Source organism: Musa acuminata, chromosome BXJ2-2 (genome assembly GCF_036884655.1).
Source record: "Musa acuminata AAA Group cultivar baxijiao chromosome BXJ2-2, Cavendish_Baxijiao_AAA, whole genome shotgun sequence".
NCBI classification, from domain to species: domain Eukaryota; kingdom Viridiplantae; phylum Streptophyta; class Magnoliopsida; order Zingiberales; family Musaceae; genus Musa; species Musa acuminata.
The window spans coordinates 32,445,009-32,466,092 of NC_088339.1; the positions used below are offsets into that span (position 1 = coordinate 32,445,009).

Below are 21,084 nucleotides of genomic sequence, written 5' to 3' on the forward strand. Positions count from 1 at the left end.
GAGATGCTGCCAACTCCACAGTGCTGCTTTCTATTCACTTCAATTTTGGCTTGGGCTGGATGGAGTATGGGCATTACATGCTTTGATGCAATCTCGGACATATCTGTGCCCTCTTACTACAGAGTTGGTGAGATTGTTTCTTTGGCTATTTGGATCTGAGCTTAGAAATATGATCTGTTGACTGTTGTGTCCATCATTTGCTTAGCATCAAGCTTGCAGTGCCATGCCAACTTCCATAGCCATGCAACTCGGTTTCTATTGGACTATCCGATGCCTTGTTGTCATGCATTAATTACAAATTTTTAGCATGGTTTTGATTGAAGTTACAAGTATATGATTAAGGAGCTTGATTATATCTTGGCTGGTCTTAAGAGAGGCATCAAATAAGGCTTAATCATGACCCGACCTAATTTAGATTAAATTTGATTTTCATGTGAGTCGATACATATTAATTTTTTATGTGTTGTTTTAAGATTAAATTTGTATGTATCATCAAAACAAATAACGTGATGTGATTATCAACGTGGGAAATGAGTTATTTAGGATAATGATTTAAATAAGCGTCTGGACGCTTGCCTATGAGCTCGGGTGAGGCGAGGTGAGGTGAGGCGAGACGAGGCGAGGCTCGAGCACCATAAGTCTCGACCAGGTGACGCACTTCAATGTAGCATCTCCTGGGCACTCGCTTGAACCCAAGCGTTGAGTGTTTGGCTCAAATGAAACAACAGAACTTAGACTTTTAAGTTTGGTTCGATTGAATAGTAACTAGTTGGTTTGATTGAACCAACTAAGCTACATTCTTTTACTGTACTCGCAGAACCCATCCCTCGCAACCCCGCACGACCTAGAGTCATAAACTTTAGCACAATTGTTGCCTCCGTCGCCAATGCTTCCTTTGTTGTTGCCTCCGCCACCGACATATAGGATCGATGCTTCCTTTGTCATCGACAAACAGGTCTGACGGCCTAACTATCATGCATAGTTTCTTTCGTCATCGCTACTTCCGTGTGCAGCTCCTTCCACCATCAAGGGAGAGGATCGTAGCTTCCTCCACCATCAATAGACACCTCTGAAGCTTCCTTCACCCACAACGTTGTCATCCATGACTTTCGTCGTCGTTATTACCGTCGTTCACAGCTTTCTCTGCCACTGTTATTGTCATTCGAAGCTTCCTCCATCGTTACTGCTATCGTCCGCAGCTTCCTTTGCGGTCACCGTCATTGTCCAAAAGTTCCTCCGTCATCATTCTCCACTTCTTCCCCACTTTTTAGTATCGATGACTCTTTTCTCCCCCTCTAACTACTATTAACAATAGATAACATATTATTAACAATAAATAGTTAATTACTATTATCATATAATAATCACTATTTAGATTTTAATACTATTAATCTTTATTTATTTAGAACTATTATTAGGGTTTCAGGATTAATGGTAAGTGTACAAAACAATTCAAAAAATTATCAAAAAAAATCAAGAAAGGGGATATACAATTATCTAAAAGATCTATAGTTACTTACATTATTTGTGATAAGACCACTAGGTGATATTTTTCATTCAAAGCAACATCACGTAGGAAACTTCAAGAATACATTAGCATGTAAAAAGTATCCACCTGATCTAAAAGAAGAGTTGCTAGCTTATATGATTGAAAAAAAAGACATAAAAGAATAAATTTTATGAGATTTTATTTAAGGATAATATTAAACATATTAGAGATGATAATGAAGATTATTTTGAAAGTGTCAATTCAAGTAGAAAAATAATATATGACAGAAAATAAAAAGAAAAGTCATGGTTATTAAGAAAGGTAAAAAGAGATTGAAGTGATAAATAATAAGAATAAGTAGGAGTAAAACTAACATAAACAAATATAAGTGATCTTTGTGATAAAAAAAATTAAAACAACTTTGTATTGCGACTTATAATATTACCGGTTATGAGTAAAACTGAAGTGTTTTTAAGCATGTAAAAATCACAAAATATTTTTATTTTAATTAATTAATTTTTTTTAAATAGTCATATTAATATTTTTTAAATTATATGATATAATAGGTTTTCATAAAGAGAAGAAATCCATTAAAGCATCAATGATTACATGATCTTATTTACATAAAATATAATCAAGCATTAAAGACTTGTTATGATTTACGAAAGAATATTGATCTAATCTCAATACAAGATATTGATGATTCGAAAGAATGGTTGGTGGGAGAAATTGGTGCGAACTTGCAATATGTCGAAGATGAGTTTATATTTGGAAATGACAACTTGACAATGGGTAGATGTGACAAGGGCCTCAAGTATTAAAGAATTACAAACATATACAAGACAGATGATGAAGGTAAAAAAATATACCGAAGTCTCAAGTTCATCTCCTACTATTGTCAATGAGAAAGAAACATATTTGGATGAAGATGGATTAGAGGGAAAAAAAACAAAAGATGATTATACAATGACGATACTGATTACGATGATGATTAAATTTAATGTAAAACTTTGTTGTATTAACTCTTTTGACATTTTTGTTATTAGAAGATGAGCAACTTAATACTTTAGATTTTTAATTTAATATTATATTTTTATTTATATAATCATATTTATTAATTATATTATATATTTTTATATTTCAAAACATATTGTTTTGTTTGGGCGACACACACTTTGTATTTTTAAATCACTGATGCAGGCACACTCGGAACATCAAAGAATTTGTAATGATTCATGGTAAAAATTCATGGTGACAATTATTGATTATCTCTTTGAAGAATGTGCAATTATTTAGATCAATGCAAAGCATATGGGCTAACCACAAAGCAGGACCAAGAATGTGTTTGTTTCTTTGTTTGAATTATTTACATGTTTAGCACAAGATACCCAAATATGGTTGCTTAGAGTACTTCATTTTCAGGTCGAAGTCTCTTTTTTATCTTTTAAGTAGCAGAAACAAAATTCACATCCAAAAGCACTATTCACGTTATCACAATCAACGGTAGCAGAAAATATTCTTTCTTTGACTCGAGAAATATTTTCGTAAACACAAGCGACAAGTTCAGTTAAACAAGACTCACGATGTCAAGATCAATGGCAACCCAAAATATTCTTTCTTTGAATCAAGAATGACTCGAGAACCATTTTCATAAACACAAGCGTTGAAAAATGACAACTTCAATTAAACAAGACTCACGCTGTCAAAATCGATGGTAACTGAAAATGTTTTTTCTTAGAATGACTCGAGAAATATTTTCATAAACATAATAAACGTTGAAAAATAACAACTTCAATTAAACAAGATTCACGATGTCGTAATCAATGGCAACGGAAAATACTCGAGAAATATTTTCATAAACAAACACAAGCGATTAGGAAGCCACGTCTATAAACAGCAAAGAATTCAACCTTAGCAAGGGGATTTTCTCCCTCTTCGCTTCCAAAAGGCTTTCTTAGTCCAAGGAGAGACCACAGTTTGGGACACATCCAAAATCGATCTTCTCATGATCCCCATTGTCCTTCCTAACTGCTCCGCAAGCAATGTGCCAAGGCCTTGGCGATCCTCATCTCAATGATAATCTTGGACTCTGCAACTAAGACAAATTGTCTCTGCAATTAAGATCAGTTGTTGATCTATCTATGGATTATCATTTTCCGAGCTATCTCCACGATGCGGATACATATTGACTTCAAGACTAACAGTATAGTTCAGTGATTTACAAGATAAGTAAATTCTAAATAAATGTCTACAATGTACAAATACAATTATTCTTAAAATCATTCTGTCAAGACACAGTCAAAATCATGACTAGCAAATCCAGGATATGTAAAGATACCACATTAAAGAGTCATATAGTAATCTTAATGCAACACTTTCTAAAGACCAAAGATGATTTCAAGATAAATCAGAGAGGAAGACATGTGCAAACTAAGTCACCAGCATCATCACCTATACATAATCATGCACATATAAGTCAAATCTACATCCAAAACTTCCACACACATCACCACACAGAAATGTTGACCCTAGCATGACAATGATACTAACAGGACTTGCATCAAATTTCCAACATGATTTCGAGCTGATTATTTATTGCACTCAAGGAAATATCAGGTAGATCGCAAGCCTGTTCCAGGAATTATGGGAAATATCTAAATAGGATGCATCCACACCGAATTTAAAAAGCCTGGTCATAAAGATAATCACCAAGCCTCTCGACGACCATGTTGCACTGGCCACCCGTCATTGGTTCATCGTATATGCCAATGATCAAGGCCAGATTGGTTTTCTTGACAGTGACACCACCAGTACCCTGCAAGTCATTGTTTGAGAAGTCAAAGAAAGTATTCAAAATCAGGTCATCAGTACACACACAAAAATTTTGGTTGCTCTCTGAATGCTTGTTGATGCTCGTGAGCTTTGAACCAAAGAACTAGGTGCTCATTAGAGTTTATAAAATGAATCTGGTTATGGCACATTACACTAATAATCAATTAATCTATGAAATCAACACAACCAATAGATCAAAAGTAGCATCATTCTACTTGACCATTTTTAGATAAAACAACCAGGACTGGTAACTTCAGAAGAATATAGCTGAGTTTATCCCTACACAATAATACCAAGATTATGTCACGTGAACAAAATAGAGAACTGGTTGATGATGTGTTACACAATATTTAGATGAAGTATAAATGTGCTCTAAAAGTGAACATAATAAGAGTAAAGAATATTATTGGTCAAATCTATATTAAATCATTAAAAGTGTGTTACCAAAACCAGTTGATAGATTATCCATTGGTAACGACCAAATCTCAGAAAGATAATGTCCAAAAAGATGACTAAACTATTCGTGATGCTCGCTACAACAGATGAATTTTAAATGCTTAAATAAGAAATGCCAGCTTGCAATTTTCAAACTTCTGTTTATGCGGCTTCTTAATGGCATTTCAGAGCAAGTATATAGGTCATATTAGAAACATAAATGTAAATTAGATATTCAAAAATGCATTTCAGCTCATGAATGACATAGACCACTGACCTTCTTCCCTCGAATAACAGCACCTGGCTCGCCTTGGATTACCATGTACTTTGTCCCACCAAGATATAACCCAGTTGGTGCAAGAGACCCTGGCTCATCAAAGTCGGTCATGATTGCAGTAATCTCTTCTGGTTTAAACTGTATTGAGAAGACATGATTCTATTAACAGATGATATATATATCAAAATATACACAATGACAATGCTGTGCAACACCATGATCATGTCTGTTGTCTTATATGCATACGTTGGCAGTCCAGTAAAAAGAACTGCTTAAAGCTCCATATTGTTTTCCAGAAAACTGATAGCTGAAATGACTGATTAATTCACTAAATATTTTCTTTAAAACTCTACCCAACTAAAAACAAGGGGAAAATAACTGTACAGAAATCTACTCGTTGCACTATATCTTCTCTTATGCCCCTGCTCTTTCTTTTCTCAACCCTTCTACATGTTGCAATGAACTGAGGCCTTCTTACTTGAGTCATGAAGCAATGATAGGCATATGTAATTATTGGCACACACAAATGCAAGACTTGAAATAACAGGGTATAATACACCCTTAAAATGATGACAAAATTTATTGCTCACATATAATTGCATTTCACAGATTCTAAACATACTCTTGTATGATAATATCTATGGTTATTTCTGTATTGAATTCTTTGTAATTATTAACTAAAAAAACTTCAGCAAAGCATCCGACATACATTTCTATGTAGAATCCAATGAACATCAGTAATTGATATGTCTTGATTACATGATGGCATGGATTATGAAATATCCATGATTCACAGCTTTCATACAACAAAAATCCAATTCAAACATAAAAAAGGGCAGGATTAGCTAAGTTAGAACAACATGATTATTATGTTCCTAGATATGCCACATATAAACACAAAGAATGTTCCACATCTGAACTTCTTAAGTTGCAACAAGATAAATATACATTGACAGGCCAAAAAGTGTTCTTTTATTATTTATGTGAAGTGTTATAAAAGAAGAAAATGTAAAATCTCGATATGAACATAACATACAAAATCAGAAGGGGACCTCCCACTCAGCAGCCCCCGTTCCTCTCGTTATGAACTCTCTCTCTCTCTCTCTCTCTCTCTCTCTCTCTCTCGACATGTAAAAGCTACCAAGCACATCAGAGTTTCACTTGAGGGCAGAAGAACACTGCTAACCACATTCTTGAGATTCTTCTTGTTGGTAGGTTGAACATATTTAGACAATGAGTACATAAAAGTCCCCAGCATGTGAAGACTCTGAGGTGCTCGGAAGTGCCATATGTTACACAATACCAAACCCTAGTGGGCTCCTCCTCATCTTACTTGGAAGGATGACCAAAAACAACCTCAAAACTCATAAAAACACTAATTGATGGTGGAGCATCAAAGGGCATGAATAGTATCATCCCATCACCTCCCAGAGTATCAATACCTGTAATCCATCCATTCATACATGGGTACGTCCCAAAAGATCAATGCTTGTAATTCATCTATTCACTTAACCTAGGTCGCATCAGATATGATCAAAGGGGTAAAACAAAAATCCCACAGTCACATATGATAGGAAGCACCGAAAGCCCTCCGATTCTGACCCGTGCATTAGAAACGTTTGGCCACTAAACTAATCTCCATCAATTTCTGACGCTTACACAATCACCTGATTATTCTACAACTAATATGTTGATAGATTGTGATACCACAAGGATCACCAGCAAGTAAGATATTTTCTTTTTTCTAGCTGATAGACAAGATCAACTTGGTGCAGATCGAAGATATGATTAATGTAAACATCCAAAGAAAAAGCATGTTCGTCAACAAATAAAGGATTGTCAGAGTCCATCCGATTCCATGACATACAAGCTCGAAAATCTTCCAAGCTCCAGAACACTCCTTCCAGAAAGAAACGAGGGATGATCGCTTCCGACACTAGCGAATAGAACTCTATCCACCAAGCGACAAGGAAACGAAAACCCTAAAGAAAACAGATTGAAGGAGTAACTGCATAAATGAATCCATTTTCTAGCGGTTAACCATCAGATCTCTCAAATCGAATAGACTCCAATCGAGCTCAGAAACAGACAGTCGAAAAAGAGGGCAGATCGAAGGGGAGAGCGGGCATCAGATCCTTCTTCCCCGTTATCCATCACGAGATCGAGAACGCAGGATAGGGATCAAACGAGGGAACTCGGACCTGAGGGAAGGAAGCGCTCTGTGCCCAGACACTGCCGTCGTGGCCGAGGATGGCGGCCGCCGTGAGATGCTGCCCGTCGATCTCGCACATCAGATGGTCGTCGACGTATGCTTGCCACGACATCCTCTCTCGCTCTCCCTCCCTTTCTCCTCTCCTGCTGTTGCTCCTGCAATCTCTCTCTCTCTCTCTCTCTCTCTCTTCTCTTTCTCTCTCAAGTGATGGGTGTCATCGAAATACTTTTATTTTGGATATTTTCTAAACAGTTATCTTAATTTTAATTATTTTCAAATCATACATCGTAATTCATACACTACCCAAATTACCCCTTCCGCTCTACCCCACTTCCACTGCCGCTGCGCCCTCGCCGGACCCGGTGTGTCGCGCGAGCACAGTGGCAGGCAGCCAAGGGAGGGGAGGGGGGCGGTGGGCGGGGCCAGCCAGCGCGCAGAGGCACAGGCGAGACCAACCCACGCGCGAACGGGGGCGGAAGGCGGGGTCAGCCCACGCGCGGAGGTGCAGGCGCGGCCAGCAGGCCGATGGCAGCCCTCGCGCCCCTTCCTTCCTCGCGCAAGGGCTGCGAGCGACGGCTCTGGCGTGTCAAAGGGAGCGAAAGCGGTGCAAGGAGGAGGCGGCAGCGGGGCAGCCGGCGACGGCGACGGCGGCGACGGAGTACGCGATGGTGTAAGAGGGTGGAAATTTTGGGCTTTTATGAATTAGGGGTATGATTTGAATAAATTAAAATAAGGATAACTGTTTAGAAAATATCCAAAATAAAAATATTTTTTAGAAAAATCGTCAACAAAGCTTCATGCAGTTAGTTACAGGTAAAGAACTAACATAAATGAACGGACAAGATGTAATAGCGTGATGATGATGACTTGTGATGAGACATCTGGACCATCAATTCTCGACACAATTAGAGGAAAATCATTACCTTTAATTTCTTGTTTGCTTGCACCAAAAATTGCTACATATGAAATCAATGATTTCTGTATTTAACTTATGTTATCTTTTTATCTCTTGATTTTTATGCCATTGCCAGAGTAGAAAATATTGGAATTCTAATTTTAAGAATATGTTTGCAATTTAACTTTTTAGTTCAAATTGCTCTTTCGCAATTATAATTAGTAGTGTTTAATTTGTGTTTTTTATAATATTACTGGAAGTGATATCCTATAAAATTTTAATATACAAAGATATACATAAATTATTTCAAGTTTTACAAGGATCAATTGCTATAATAATAATGCCATCTAAGTTGGGGAAGAGAAATAAAAAAAAATTTCCCATATAAATTTCATACATGAGCTATAATAGGCAATCTCAAAGCAAAGATGAGTGCATCCATTTATGCATCTTATCTTTATTGCTACAAACATATAATTCCATAGAGATCACATTTTATTCATTATATATATATATATACATATATACATATATGTATATGTATATATAAGTTGCTTTAAAGATCAATTGTTTGATATCTTAAAGGAACATTTTGTTCCACCAAATGCATGCATTTGCATGACCCACCACATCTCATAAAAAGTTGAACAGAATCAAATGGTACATCCACACCTGCTGGCTTACAGAAATAGGAGGAGGCAGAGTTGTCCCTTAAAAGGTGTCTTGCCATCAGAAGCTGCAGGTGTTCATGGTTGCAGCAATAATGGCACCTGGTGCAATGTTTCTGTATTTTATTGATTATGTGACCCAATATTAAGATATGTCTTTTATTGATTGAAGTATTTCAACTCAAAATGACATTGATCAAAATTTTAATATGATATCATCATGCCATGCTTAGAAAAAAATATATCCCTGATTAATATCCATCAGCATCAAATACCTTTGATAGTTGCTATATCTTTCGTTGCATTTATGTGAACTGAAAACAATTCCATACCTTGTCAACTTTTACAATAAGCTCAGTCTCAATCTAGTATTCCAATCGATCATTCTTCCAGTCTTTGATGTTAGCTTGAAAATTTGTGGATGACTGCAGGAGAGAGCTCTCAATGGATCTCCGGGAAACATCCCACTCTTTTACATCTCTTTTCTGGAGATACAGAGGCAACTCTTAAGATCATGATTTTAACCAAAGTATTGTAATATGCCTGCAACAAACAAGTATTCCAGGAGTTGAAGAACCTCTTCACCAGGAAGCAGTAGTAATTTTTTATGTGGCAGCAGACCTCCTTTACTATCTGTAAACAAAAAGATCATGATTTCTTTTGCATCAGCTTGATGATTACCGACGAGGAGCAGCGGTACTTCTCTCTTGCGAAGCAGTAATCCCCCTCCAACACCTGAACAAAGAATCCTTAGTTCATCAAGCATTGTTCTTTGATATAATAGATCACAAAATAAGAGAACCACCATTTATTCCTAATCGGCATGATGTGCTCCCAAAAATCATCTTGGTTACATCTAGGAAAGATCGACTAGACAAGTTCTAAGAAGCAAAATTGGGATTCAGAAATATATCATTCTAGTGGAAGATATTTGAGTCCAGTGGAAGAAAAGAAGGAAATGGATTGAAGGTGATGAAAAAGGAACAGTAAAAAAGAATTTTTCCACACATGCAAAGACAGACATCACAAAAGTTGAAACTCCCAGTTTTTCTACAGATTATCCAACTGAAAAATTACAGAATTACAGGTGCAAACTTTTACACCAACAAAAGCAGCTGAAAAAGAATGAGCAGAAAATCAAGAAGAACGCCATTACTAGGTGTAGCAGGCTAGCAGCCTACTACAAATAAATATATAAACAGGGTAAAAAGGAATCACTTTGCTGCAAGATTACAGAAACACTAATGGCGCCATAGTACACCATTGTTAAGGGAAGCCCCAACTTCTAGTGATTTAGCATGGCTAAGAAAGTTTCACTTGGGGACCGATTTCATGATAGTTAGCTGCTCCCCACCAGATCGCAAAAAAAGATATTTCTCTTGATCTGCATCATCACTCTCTAGAGGATCATGTGTGGTCGCGGTGATCACTGACAAGAACTCCGATCCATCCTCTAGAGGATAAACAAAAAGTTAATAATATATACAACTAATATGCATCATCATCATTCTTTATAACAACTTTGCTTTAGCCAAGGTAACCAAAGATCACATTTCTTCACTAACCTGATAAACCCTGGTATTCGGCTATCTGTTTGACAGCTGGCAAACGAAGGCTTTCAGGTAGTAGACAATTACAAATTGCACCTACACAGAAAAATTAAATCACCATACCTAAAAGCCTCTTTCAGGAATATAAAAAATGTATCCTGAAGGCGCAAAGACTATTAAGGAAATTAATACCAAATTACCTAGTCCTGCAAGCCTGTTAACCCACAGTGGAATTGGTCTTCCTGTCAGTCTCTTGCTGACATCATCTGTGAAGTGATTGCAATTTTTTGAAATGAGGTGATAGGTGTCTCCATGATACTCTGTGGCAATGCTTTCTATAAATGCCTGAAACTCAGATGGAGGCATACTTGTATGACCCAACAAAATGGAACATCTATATAGAAAACCCGGGCAAGTCTTTGGTTCCACCTCAAACACACCGCTCGTAGGGAAATCATGTGCTCCAAACCCATACTCCAGTTCATGGACTGTTTCAAAGCAATTAGATGTCAGTGATCATCATATAAAGGTACGCTAAGTCCTCAACTAGAAAATTCATTTACGAAGAATGAGCATTCCATAGGTAATTATATTTTTCATAAATTCCTGATCTTACAAGGTGGAGCCTTGCTTGGAATGTTCTTATTCAAGAGGATGACAGCATGCAAACCACATGTTTTAAATGAAACATAAATTTGATGAACAAGATTCTTTTCTTGTAGGCTTCAGTGAACGATGTAGACATTGGAACAGAACTCAATAGCCCCAGTTATGATTCTTCAAGTCTCTGTCTAGGTTTTCTTGAACAGCAGCTGTTTGCTGCCAACAAATTCAGAAAGCACTTGCCCGACAGATCAAGCAGAGGGACCTGTTCTCACTAGTCAAGGTATCACCTACAATGGCAACCAAGTATGTATGTGACTTTTTACCTTTCCATTTTCGTGGCTTCTTTGTTCTCTTTTCATCTATCTCTGTTTTAATTTATTCAATCTGTTTCTATCTACTATGGCAACCAAGGAAGTATGATTTGGAGAAAGAATTACTTATTAGTTTATTCATTGATTGATACCCGTTACAATCTCGTTTCTTTTTTGTATACCCCTAAGAAAAATAATAAAAAATATCATAACAAGGAATAAATAGAATTAAAATTATATTATATAAATCAAAACATATCAATCATTTCATTTTTCCTTCTTCAAGAAGGATGCATTTCTATGCTTGTTTTGGCAAATAGTTTTCCTTGTTGATAAAATATCTAACTGATAGGCATCTTTCTCTATAAAATTTTCTAATAAGAAGAAACTTCCAAATCGGTGTGCAGACTGGTTGGCTAAGTTTGCGCTTTCTGCAAAGCCTTTTTTTTTGTGGATGGATCAATAGCCTGATCCATTTCTTCTTTTTTTAGTGTTGATGCTGCAAGCATAGGTTGTAATCGTTTTTTTTTCTAATAAAAAGTATTTTTTTTTAAGTAACTTTCAAATGATAATAGAAACCAGGGTCTGTAGTACCGAACTGTACCGCCCGGTACGGGCGGTACGTACCGGTCCGACAGGTTGCCGATACGCGGACCGCCTGTTACCGGTCCGAGTGCACTGTAGCACTGTAGCAGTGCTACAGTACTTGGCACACGTGGGTATACCGCTCGATATACCGTACCGTACCGGTACCGAGCCCAGGTCGAAAAACCGGTACGGTACGGTATTACGAACCTTGATAGAAACTATAAATAAGATTTAAATAATCGTGACTTAGCGAAATATAAGATTTTTATTTTTTCATATATCTCAATGTGATAAAAGATAAACGTAGCTACCCCAGATTATTAGGATTTTACGGCTTTGTTATTGTTGGCATAAGATACTTCCTTATGAGAGCAAAATCTTAAATCAAATTCAAGATTTAAATCCATCCCTTTTCCTTAAAAAACTCAATCAAGCCTAAGATTTGTCTCATTCCTTCTTTTCTTTGCCCTTTTTCCCTTTCCCTTAGGCAATTTTGGTAACTAACATAAGGGAACAAAAGATATTGTCATTTGACAACTTATAAATATTTACATAATAACTTGTAAACTAAAAAATTATTATAAAAATAAATTAAAACCGTGTTGCATCACATAGGAAGAGGAGGTGATTGTTTAGATTAAAAGAACAAAAGAAAAAAAAAAAGAAAGATGACACATTATTTCAGTCTGACTCATACAAATTGATAAAGTCAACCAATCAACTCGCAAGCTATAGTGAGACAACCGAGATAACTCCCTTTTAAGTGACTGGGCTCTCTATGATTGTATGATCTTGATCGTGATTTTATGGGTGTTAAACAGATACAATCCAAACTGTTAAGCGCTGAACCAAACTGAAAATTTTTTCGGTTCGGTTTGATTAAAGTAATGTAGTTCGAACTCGAACCGATTCAAACACGGTTAATATGGTTCAGTTAACCGATTAACTGGTTTATAATTTTAAGTAATTTTAAAAATTATTTTCAAATGAACCGGTTCAGTTCAATTGAACCGAATCAAAATCTTGATCCAATTCAGTCGACACGACAAGATTTGTGAAATTGAACCCACATCATTTGTAAAATTAGACCTTTGGGATGGTTTAGTTAATTGGTTTGTATCAATTAAGGGCTAGGGGTAGTGAACTCATCAGACTGATATCTTTTGAATTAAAATTGATTCAGTTTGGTTTGAACCAGTTAATCGAACCTAAGGAGAGTACTCCCACTCTATGCAAGTTATTTGAGCCAAAAGACTTACTCAGTCAATATACTTCGTATTAGAGCCTTCGTGTGGTTAATTTTAAATGTGATTATTGCATATTTACCCTATCAATATGAAACAAAATTGAGATATTTTTGCCTACTAAAACTAGCACAGCTTCTTATCATTTCACTGCTTAGGTTGTAGCAGAATGAATCAGCAGTAAAAATAAAGTGCATGGCAAATATTTACCACAACAGCATGCCTTGCATTATGTGTACAATTGTATATGACAGGAGATTGCCATTTAAAATAGCCACTTATTTTTATTAATAAAACATTCAATCAAATATTTGATAATCTGGAAAGACTTAAAACATGATAAGATTATATGGGAAGACTTGAAAATCTGGAAAGGGGAATATTTTGCAAATTTCTTAATCTTTCTTGCTTAAAGAACTATATATCTGTCCCCATTCTTCTCGTCCTAGAAAAGATAAGGCCATGTGATCAACTGGTACATCCATAGATAGTATATAGCCTCTCCATGGTGTCAACACTGAACATATGCTGCAGGATAAAATTACCCATCCACAAAACCTTTAGGTACCAGAAACAATTTTTCAAAGGAACCTAATTTTCAAGTTTTCTGGTACACATTGCCAAGAAGAAATTGAAATCTTGTCTGGAAAATCATCCTAATCGATGTATTTTAAGCTTAGAAAAAAAAAGAACTTGGACATGAACAAAGCTGCTCTCCTGGCTCTGTTTATACTGGTTTCAGATGCTAATCCTATTTATCCTGGATCCAACAGGTTGTGGAAACTGCTTCCTAACTGTGATTAAAGAATTACTTGTATTAATCATGATGTTTTAAGGAATGTAGTAATCCTGAATAAATAGATCCACTACGAGTAATTTTATATCTGCTCCAACAGCAATCACAATGAAGAAAATTACAAGCCACTTCCTTTACCTTCTTCTTCACTTCAATTCGTCTTTAACTTCACTTGTACCCGTATGTTGCATCTGGTAATAATGTGAAACTCCATTTCCCAAGTACCACCACAAAGAATATGTGTAACAGAATTAAGACCATTAAATCTGTACAGCCAGATATTCTCGTCCATCCAGTTCTTGATTTCCTATCGTCAGTAGCCCGATTTCTAGATATTCAATTGAATCTAAAGTTCCCCAAATCAACTTTAACTGCTTTATCATATGACACAAAATTGAAAAATGCGACAACAATCCCAATTCAGAAACATAACTCCTTCCGATCGCGAGGGCTCCACTAAACACATTGAATCTCAACATCGGTTCCAAGAAGGCAAGCCCTAATCCAACACAAGCTATCTAATTCACCAGCAACATCTTACAGAAAGAACTAAAATCGAACATTTTAGGGAAACAGGAGATATGGGCACTCACCTTCGATGCCGGAGTGAAAGATGCCGATGCCGAGCCACCGCACGTAGTTGTTCAAGGGGGTGAGATCGTAGACGTTGAGCACCACGGGGCTTAGAGCGGCATTGCCTTTGGAAGGCGACCCCCCCGAGGACATAACGGACCCCATGGAACAGGAATGGGTCCGACGAGGAGACCCCGGTGATCGCTGATGAAATAGGGTTTCTCGAAAATCGCGAAATAAAGGAGGAGGAGGAGCCTCTCTCTCTCTCTCTCTCTCTCTCTCTCTCTCTCTCTCTCACCACTTCTCCCTCTCCCCTCTTCCCACTACTCTCTCGTCTTCGGGCGATGCTGTCGATTCACCCCTCGAGAACGGAAGTGGAGGGGCGGCTGCGGTCGCGAGAAATATCGAGTAACGAGCCTGACATATGTCCATATGCCATCTTATAGGGACATTGGTTACGTGTATATAGTCCAGCTTTATACCTTTATACATGCATAAATACATTAAACATGTCAAAATCTATACAAAGTATTATTTCCTTGATTTATATATATATATATATATATATATATATATATGTATATGTATCGGTAAAGTTCTTCATCATTATGGTTTTATGTTATTTTAAAATTATTTATGGTAAACATAGCAAATTCAGTTTGAGATACCACTTTTGCTTTTTTAGATTATAAATGAATTATATAGTCAATTCTTGAAATATTTAATTTGGTCCATTCACTTTCCAAGTCATTAAGTATGGTATGCAATACCGTACTATATCGGTGGTGTTTCGAGGTTGGCTCGGTATGGTACGGTACCGACGTACCGAACGATACATCAGGGGTATATCGAACCGTACACCAAGGCTTAACGAGTGATGATTTTCTCTTACTGTAGTACTGTAGCACTGCTTCCGTATATTACTGTAATACCATAGCACGATCCTTTCGGTAGTAGTCCGCGTACTGATATGTAGTCGGACCGGTACGTACCGTCCCATACCGGATGGTATCATTCGAAATTATATATCAAAAATAAATAGTATTTTTAATTTTACTTCTTCATTCAATGAATTATATAATCTGGGTGTGCTAGATAGATGCTTGCATCGGAACACCTAACCTCCTCACTAGACATAGGAAGATCTCTCCTTAGAGATAAGAGTAGTATTTATTTAATGTTCCCTATGTTTGATCATAGTAGCTAAAGATATGCTTTTTTTTTCTGATAGAAAATATTTCAGAAATTAAAGGAGCTTCTTTTACCGAGAATTGAAAGGGTTTTTAATTCTTTCAATAAACTCTATAACTAGTTGTTAGTGGATTAATTGGGTTGATTAGACTTAAAGTGATCTAATGATTTCAATGGTCCTCACTAATATTTTATTTTCCGAGATTAGGGATTTTTATTAAGAACAATGACATTTCTTGCACAAGTTTAGGCTATCTGTTCCTTCATGATCAATGGCATTTCTCCAAGTAGAAAATACATGCAATGGTAGTCCCTAAAATATGAGATTTAGCCGATCAAATCCTTCCATCATTATCATTATTAATAGTTTAACTAGTCAATTGAAATCAGTAAAAACAAAAAAAAAATATATTTTTTTTTGGAAAACTTTAAATGGATTTTGGATAGTTAAAAGCTTGTAGAATCAATTTGAACCAGTAACTGATATATTTATGTGGAAAATCTCTGGATACCAATGACAACAAATGATGAGTTAATTTAATTAATATAAAATTATAATTCAAGAATTAATTTGATATAAAAGATTTAATATAAAACAAGTGAAGTAGGTTCCACAAATCTGAAAAAATATTTTCTAAAAAAATGCAAAAATTGAGAAGCAGATGCCTACAGAGTGCAAACAGACAGATTTATTTATCTGCCATGGTATTTCCTTTCTTCCTCATCAGAAAGTCCCTGAATTGATGGTAATTACTTCGTGCTATGGGGTGTGTGAGGTCAAGAGGAGGTGAAATCCTCTCTCTCTCTCTAACTTTTAACCCAGAGATTCTTCCAGAATGAAAGTAGAAATGTAGTGGCATCCAAATTGGCAAAGAACCACAGGTCAGACGCTGTAAACACCCGAAGGATTTGCATTTTGGACAATCCATGGATGCTGAAGCAGCCTGTGAAGTGGAAGTCGTTGTGATGAATCTTTGACAAGCATCTGCGGAAGATGTAAACTCATGTTGACGAAAGGGAATAAAATATGTAATATGTGGAAGCTAAAAAAAGGGAAAAGTTGGAATAAAAAGACATGGAAGATCATCAAGAACCTGGCTGATAAGGTCCTTTGCACCAGGAGAAACAATTGGTATCGAGGGAAACTTGAGATCAACATTTACTATCCTGAATCAGCAATGTAAACAGCAGTCCAGTTCAAATAGTGATACAGAACTTGCTTTGATCTTCTATATGACAGATAAACTTGAAAATAAGATTACTTGAAGAATTGACCAATAAACTTCTTATGTCAGCGTAGCCCACAAAATTGACCAATAAACTTCTTATATCTATGATGATTGGTAATGATGCAATTTAGCACATGATAGCCAGCTAAATACATTTGGTCATTGATTAACATGGGCTGTCATGCTCATAGTGAAACAGATTTAGAATCATTGATTAACATTGATTAAAATTTTTCCAAAGTGGAGGAGGTATGCCTCATCCAACTTATTTTTCTTCTTTTTGGCTAGAAGCAAACAACTTTCATTTCTTTGTGAACAAAAATTTTGAATGTAGCAACAAATCTACGATTATCTCTCTTTTATTAGCTTAAGAGCAACTTAAGATTTCAGTGTCTATGAAATCTTAGCCCAGTAAGCAAAGTACTTCCGCTCCTAAACAGAATATTGTTCGCGAAGCATTTAAACCAGGCACATTTTGTTTGCTTACCTTATGTATGTATCTGAATGTTCCTTTGCTTCAAATGGGGGAACCCCATAAAGGAACTCGTAGCATAATATGCCCAAGCTCCAAATATCCACATTAGCATCATGTTCTGCACTTTCCACTGTGGCCAATATATATGCAGGAAAAAGACCAAAGACAAATTTTAGATAAAAAATTTATAACAGAAATTGATCATGACAAAAGTTGACAAACCCATTTCAGGTGGAAGGTAATCCAGTGTTCCACACATGGTCTGCCTGCGGTTGAACGCGCGAACTGACCACCCAAAATCCGCAATTTTCAGCTCACCCTGTACAATGATTCAACTTCATAACCACTTCAAACTTTGTCTGTGAGGTACCAAGTAAGATCTACCTGAAGCCCGATCAGTATATTCTCTGGCTTGATATCTCTATGTATCACATGCTTCCCATGGAGGTATATCAAAGCTCGCGCTAAAGATGAAATGTACTGATGAACGGTTAGCACACAAACCGATCAGCAAAAGGTAAAAAAATTGGGAGGTTGGAGGCTCAAGTTCATTAAATAAAGCAAGTTAACACAGCTGAAGTTAGATGACTAGAAAGCAAACTTCACTGAATAATATCTCAGCCCAAACAGGAATGATTATAGTTTAACTCATACACTATCGAGAGAACTCACAGTAGCGGTGCGCCTTTCACTGAAGTATGTGCACTTCTGCAATTCCTTGTAAAGTTCACCTTTTTCCGCATATTCTAATAGCAAGTAAACACGAGCCTACAGTAAAAACGGTAAAGCCAAGCCAGTCAATTGAGTTAGCAAAACAAGATTCAACTAAAACATAGAAAATGACAAAGGGGATCGAACCTCATCATAGAAATAACCGTATAGGCGCAGTATGTTTGGATGCCGGAGGTGACTCTGTATCTCCACTTCACGCCGCACCTGATGCTCGACTTGAGATTGTTTGAGCTGGCTCTTGAAGAGCACTTTCAATGCCACAATTTGGTTACTCTGTTTTCCAGTTTGACACTAAAAGTTAGCTGTAATAGAATAAAAATCATACCTTGGCAAGGGGAAGTTCTTTGTGTAGTGAGTTTGAGCATTCATCGGATCGACCAAATAAGAACGAAATTCAAGTATTCATGCCATGGAGAATGCAGGCCTTATGATATGCTTATTAGTTTGAAAGGGAGGACCATATGATAAATGATTCTATAGTTCATACCCTCTTTTCCCTGGCCAGGTAGACATGACCAAACTTTCCTCTTCCGAGAGGCTTGCCGATATCAAAATCATCAACCTTCCATCGCCTCTCCGCGGCTGAAACCTTCGGAGGAGACTGCAATCACAAATATTTGTGAGATTGTATCATATAAAAGCTGTGACGCTCCACATCTAATAGATTATTGGCAACTTTCAATCCATATCGTAGCAAATCATTATCACAGGAATTTAAAAAAAAAACCAATTTGGAAACCAACTACGAAACTCTAATATGTTCTCGAACAGATTACGGTAGCTATCTAACAAACAGACAAATAGAAGAATCCGCCGCCACCACCGTAGCACAAAACCCCTAGATTTTCTTGAGACGACCGCAAGAATCATAGTGGGAAAAGGAATCAAGAAAGAGGGCACGGTATAGGGAAGGACATTTGGAATCCGAAAACCTAACTTTCACGAAGAAAAGAGGAGGATCAAACCACAAGACACGAGAATAGACAACCAAACGTGGGATAGAAAGAGGACGGCGGCCCATCTGACGGAGAAGCGAAGATGAGCCCTAACCCGTCAAAGTATTCCCTTGCAAGGAACCCTGGAAAACCCAAGATCCCCATCGATTACCTTCTCTGCTTGCTGTGGCTCGGCGGCGATCGGCATCGGGTGATCGAGGAGGGATCGAGAGACGGAGGGCGAATTGCGGAGGGAAGAATTGGGTGGGGTTAGCAATCGAATCGTATTTGAGACGGCGCTCCAACGGTCGAATACTTGGAAGCGCGAAGCCGATCATTTTTTTCAAACTGAGGCCGCGTTGTGAATAAAATTAATAACCCTTCAAAACTATATATATAAAAAAATCGTCTTATTCTTTAAAATAACGAATTTTTCCCCATTTTTTATTTTCCCAAAAATGATCATTTATTTTAATTAATGAAATAAATAATTGTGATAATATCTTTGTAGTATTTTGGTAGATATGTGAAAAACATTGACATAGAAATCTGTATATTTAATTGTTCGTGTTCTTAAATCAATTAAGACATGTATTTGAAATTTTATTTTATTTTATTTAGGTGAATTAGTTTTTACCCAGTTTTGAGTCCATTTACCTTTATTATGAATATAGTATTTTTTTAATTAGATTATAATATTTTGATGAAGGTACCAAAAATACTATAAATCTATTAAAAATGTTGACAGTATAAGTCTTATATATAAGGGATCATATTCAACCCCTCATTTTATTTATATTTTAGGACGGAACCTCTCATTTTATTTTATTTTTGAATATTACTCAAAATTAAAAAAAAAAACATCTCAATTTTTTTATTAATTTTAAACTGTTATAATATTTTTATTGAGGTACTTTAAATGCTATTGAGAAATATTATAAGTAATATCATATTGTGCTTCTTTAGTTATTATTATTCGTTGATCATTATGATATCATAGTTTTAATTTTATAATTAGTTTGATAGAGGTTAGGAGTCTATTTAAATTATTTGTAATATTTTTATTATGGTTATCAGTATATTCTAATAAACCAATATTTGATTTGATTTGATTTTTGAATTATTATAAATATATATCTGAATCATATATCACATTATGTCTTGTGTGTCTTGGCTTTATTTGACTTATTTATATATTTTTAAATATATTTTATAGTAATTTTATTGTGATGGTCAGAATATTATAATATACCAAAAAATTATATTATACCAAAATTTTATAAATATTTTTAGAAATAATTTAAGTATTTTTAAATTAAGAATATTTGTAACATCCTGATTAGTCCCACATCGAAAGTGAGCAAATATTAAGATTAACTTATAAGGATTCGATGAGTGTACTATTAGCAACTTTTGGTTAGACTCGAATCAAGTTATCCGTAGATGGAGTCAAACTCGTCACGCCTTATTGTAACACCCTTGATTAGTCCCACATCGAAAATGAGCAAAGATTAAGATTGACTTATAAGGATCTGATAAGTGTATTACTATTAATTTCAGCTTAAATCAAGCTCGAGCCTTGATAATATTATTAAAAAAAAACACTGATCGAAAATATTTAAAATATAAATATTTTATAGGAAAATCGTCCATAAAAAGAAAACATCAACCTTATTGCAGAATGAGCCTACCGATCCTTAGCATTAGCCCTTCCCCGCCTTTTCTACAGTCCGTGAACCTGAATTCCCTTAGTCAGCCAGCGTCATTTACCGGAGAAACCTACCCAAATAAATGATCTTAAGTGACGATGACACCTGCTGAAGCAACAAGGACGATGCAATTACTCCTTCGACACATTGCATTTACTACTGCACACCATTGAATGGTTCCTGCACGTCTGCCTGCCTGCATGGCGAACATGGAGATCACCAGGCCAATCCATTAATCACCACCCACTCTCTTCGTCCCACAACTCCTTGCATGCCTGCCCCGAAGCTAGAGCTCATGTCCATCTCTCTCTTGGAAATAGTTCCGTGATCTCTGGTT

General features: G+C 36.2%; 3 protein-coding genes across 7 annotated transcripts; all 3 read right to left on the reverse strand.

Moving 5' to 3' along the window:
- Positions 1-3,313: 3,313 nt before the first annotated feature.
- LOC103976434 (profilin) lies at positions 3,314-7,465 on the reverse strand. 4 transcript variants are annotated; one of them, XM_009391626.3, is made up of 4 exons: positions 7,235-7,454; positions 5,034-5,171; positions 4,199-4,304; positions 3,314-3,578 (listed from the first exon to the last, which is right to left on the reverse strand). In XM_009391626.3, the coding sequence occupies exons 1-4, from the start codon at positions 7,355-7,357 to the stop codon at positions 3,514-3,516; spliced, it is 432 nt and encodes a 143-aa protein (XP_009389901.1). In that variant the 5' UTR covers positions 7,358-7,454; the 3' UTR covers positions 3,314-3,513. The 4 variants fall into 4 exon arrangements, with proteins under 4 accessions (XP_009389901.1, XP_009389900.1, XP_009389902.1 ...); XM_009391625.3 differs by having other exon boundaries at positions 3,314-3,584; XM_009391627.3 differs by having other exon boundaries at positions 3,314-3,600; positions 7,235-7,453.
- Positions 7,466-9,084: 1,619 nt separating this feature from the next.
- On the reverse strand, positions 9,085-14,900 carry LOC135606137 (deSI-like protein At4g17486). Of its 2 annotated transcripts, XM_065096959.1 has the most exons (7): positions 14,497-14,900; positions 10,788-10,846; positions 10,559-10,703; positions 10,374-10,454; positions 10,163-10,261; positions 9,386-9,543; positions 9,085-9,293 (listed from the first exon to the last, which is right to left on the reverse strand). In XM_065096959.1, the coding sequence occupies exons 1-7, from the start codon at positions 14,639-14,641 to the stop codon at positions 9,174-9,176; spliced, it is 807 nt and encodes a 268-aa protein (XP_064953031.1). In that variant the 5' UTR covers positions 14,642-14,900; the 3' UTR covers positions 9,085-9,173. The 2 variants fall into 2 exon arrangements, with proteins under 2 accessions (XP_064953031.1, XP_064953029.1); XM_065096957.1 differs by having other exon boundaries at positions 10,559-10,846; positions 14,497-14,899.
- A 1,508-nt stretch (positions 14,901-16,408) lies between these two features.
- On the reverse strand, positions 16,409-19,334 carry LOC135605046 (serine/threonine-protein kinase Aurora-1-like). The gene is made up of 9 exons (XM_065094724.1): positions 19,211-19,334; positions 18,591-18,704; positions 18,230-18,376; positions 18,044-18,139; positions 17,756-17,851; positions 17,594-17,690; positions 17,384-17,501; positions 16,762-16,834; positions 16,409-16,652 (listed from the first exon to the last, which is right to left on the reverse strand). Exons 1-9 carry the CDS (start codon positions 19,244-19,246, stop codon positions 16,551-16,553), a joined length of 879 nt encoding a protein of 292 aa, XP_064950796.1. The 5' UTR covers positions 19,247-19,334; the 3' UTR covers positions 16,409-16,550.
- Between the last annotated feature and the right edge of the window lie 1,750 nt (positions 19,335-21,084).

Bases quoted from the DNA above. Each gene is read 5' to 3' on its own strand.
- LOC103976434 (XM_009391625.3), bottom strand. From the start codon at position 7,357: ATGTCGTGGCAAGCATACGTCGACGACCATCTGATGTGCGAGATCGAC. The intron at 5,172-7,234 runs GTCCGAGTTCCC...TTCTCAATACAG, and splicing joins AGAGCGCTTCCTTCCCTCAG to TTTAAACCAGAAGAGATTAC. The intron at 3,585-4,198 runs GTGATTATCTTT...AATTTGTCTTAG, and splicing joins CATGGTCGTCGAGAGGCTTG to TTGCAGAGTCCAAGATTATC.
- LOC135606137 (XM_065096957.1), bottom strand. From the start codon at position 14,641: ATGGGGTCCGTTATGTCCTCGGGGGGGTCGCCTTCCAAAGGCAATGCC. The intron at 10,455-10,558 runs GTAATTTGGTAT...TTTTCTGTGTAG, and splicing joins TAACAGGCTTGCAGGACTAG to GTGCAATTTGTAATTGTCTA. The intron at 9,294-9,385 runs GTTCTTCAACTC...CTGTATCTCCAG, and splicing joins TACTGCTTCCTGGTGAAGAG to AAAAGAGATGTAAAAGAGTG.
- LOC135605046 (XM_065094724.1), bottom strand. From the start codon at position 19,246: ATGCCGATCGCCGCCGAGCCACAGCAAGCAGAGAAG. The intron at 17,691-17,755 runs GTAGATCTTACT...ATCATTGTACAG, and splicing joins ATATACTGATCGGGCTTCAG to GGTGAGCTGAAAATTGCGGA. The intron at 17,502-17,593 runs GTTTGTCAACTT...TATTGGCCACAG, and splicing joins TTACCTTCCACCTGAAATGG to TGGAAAGTGCAGAACATGAT.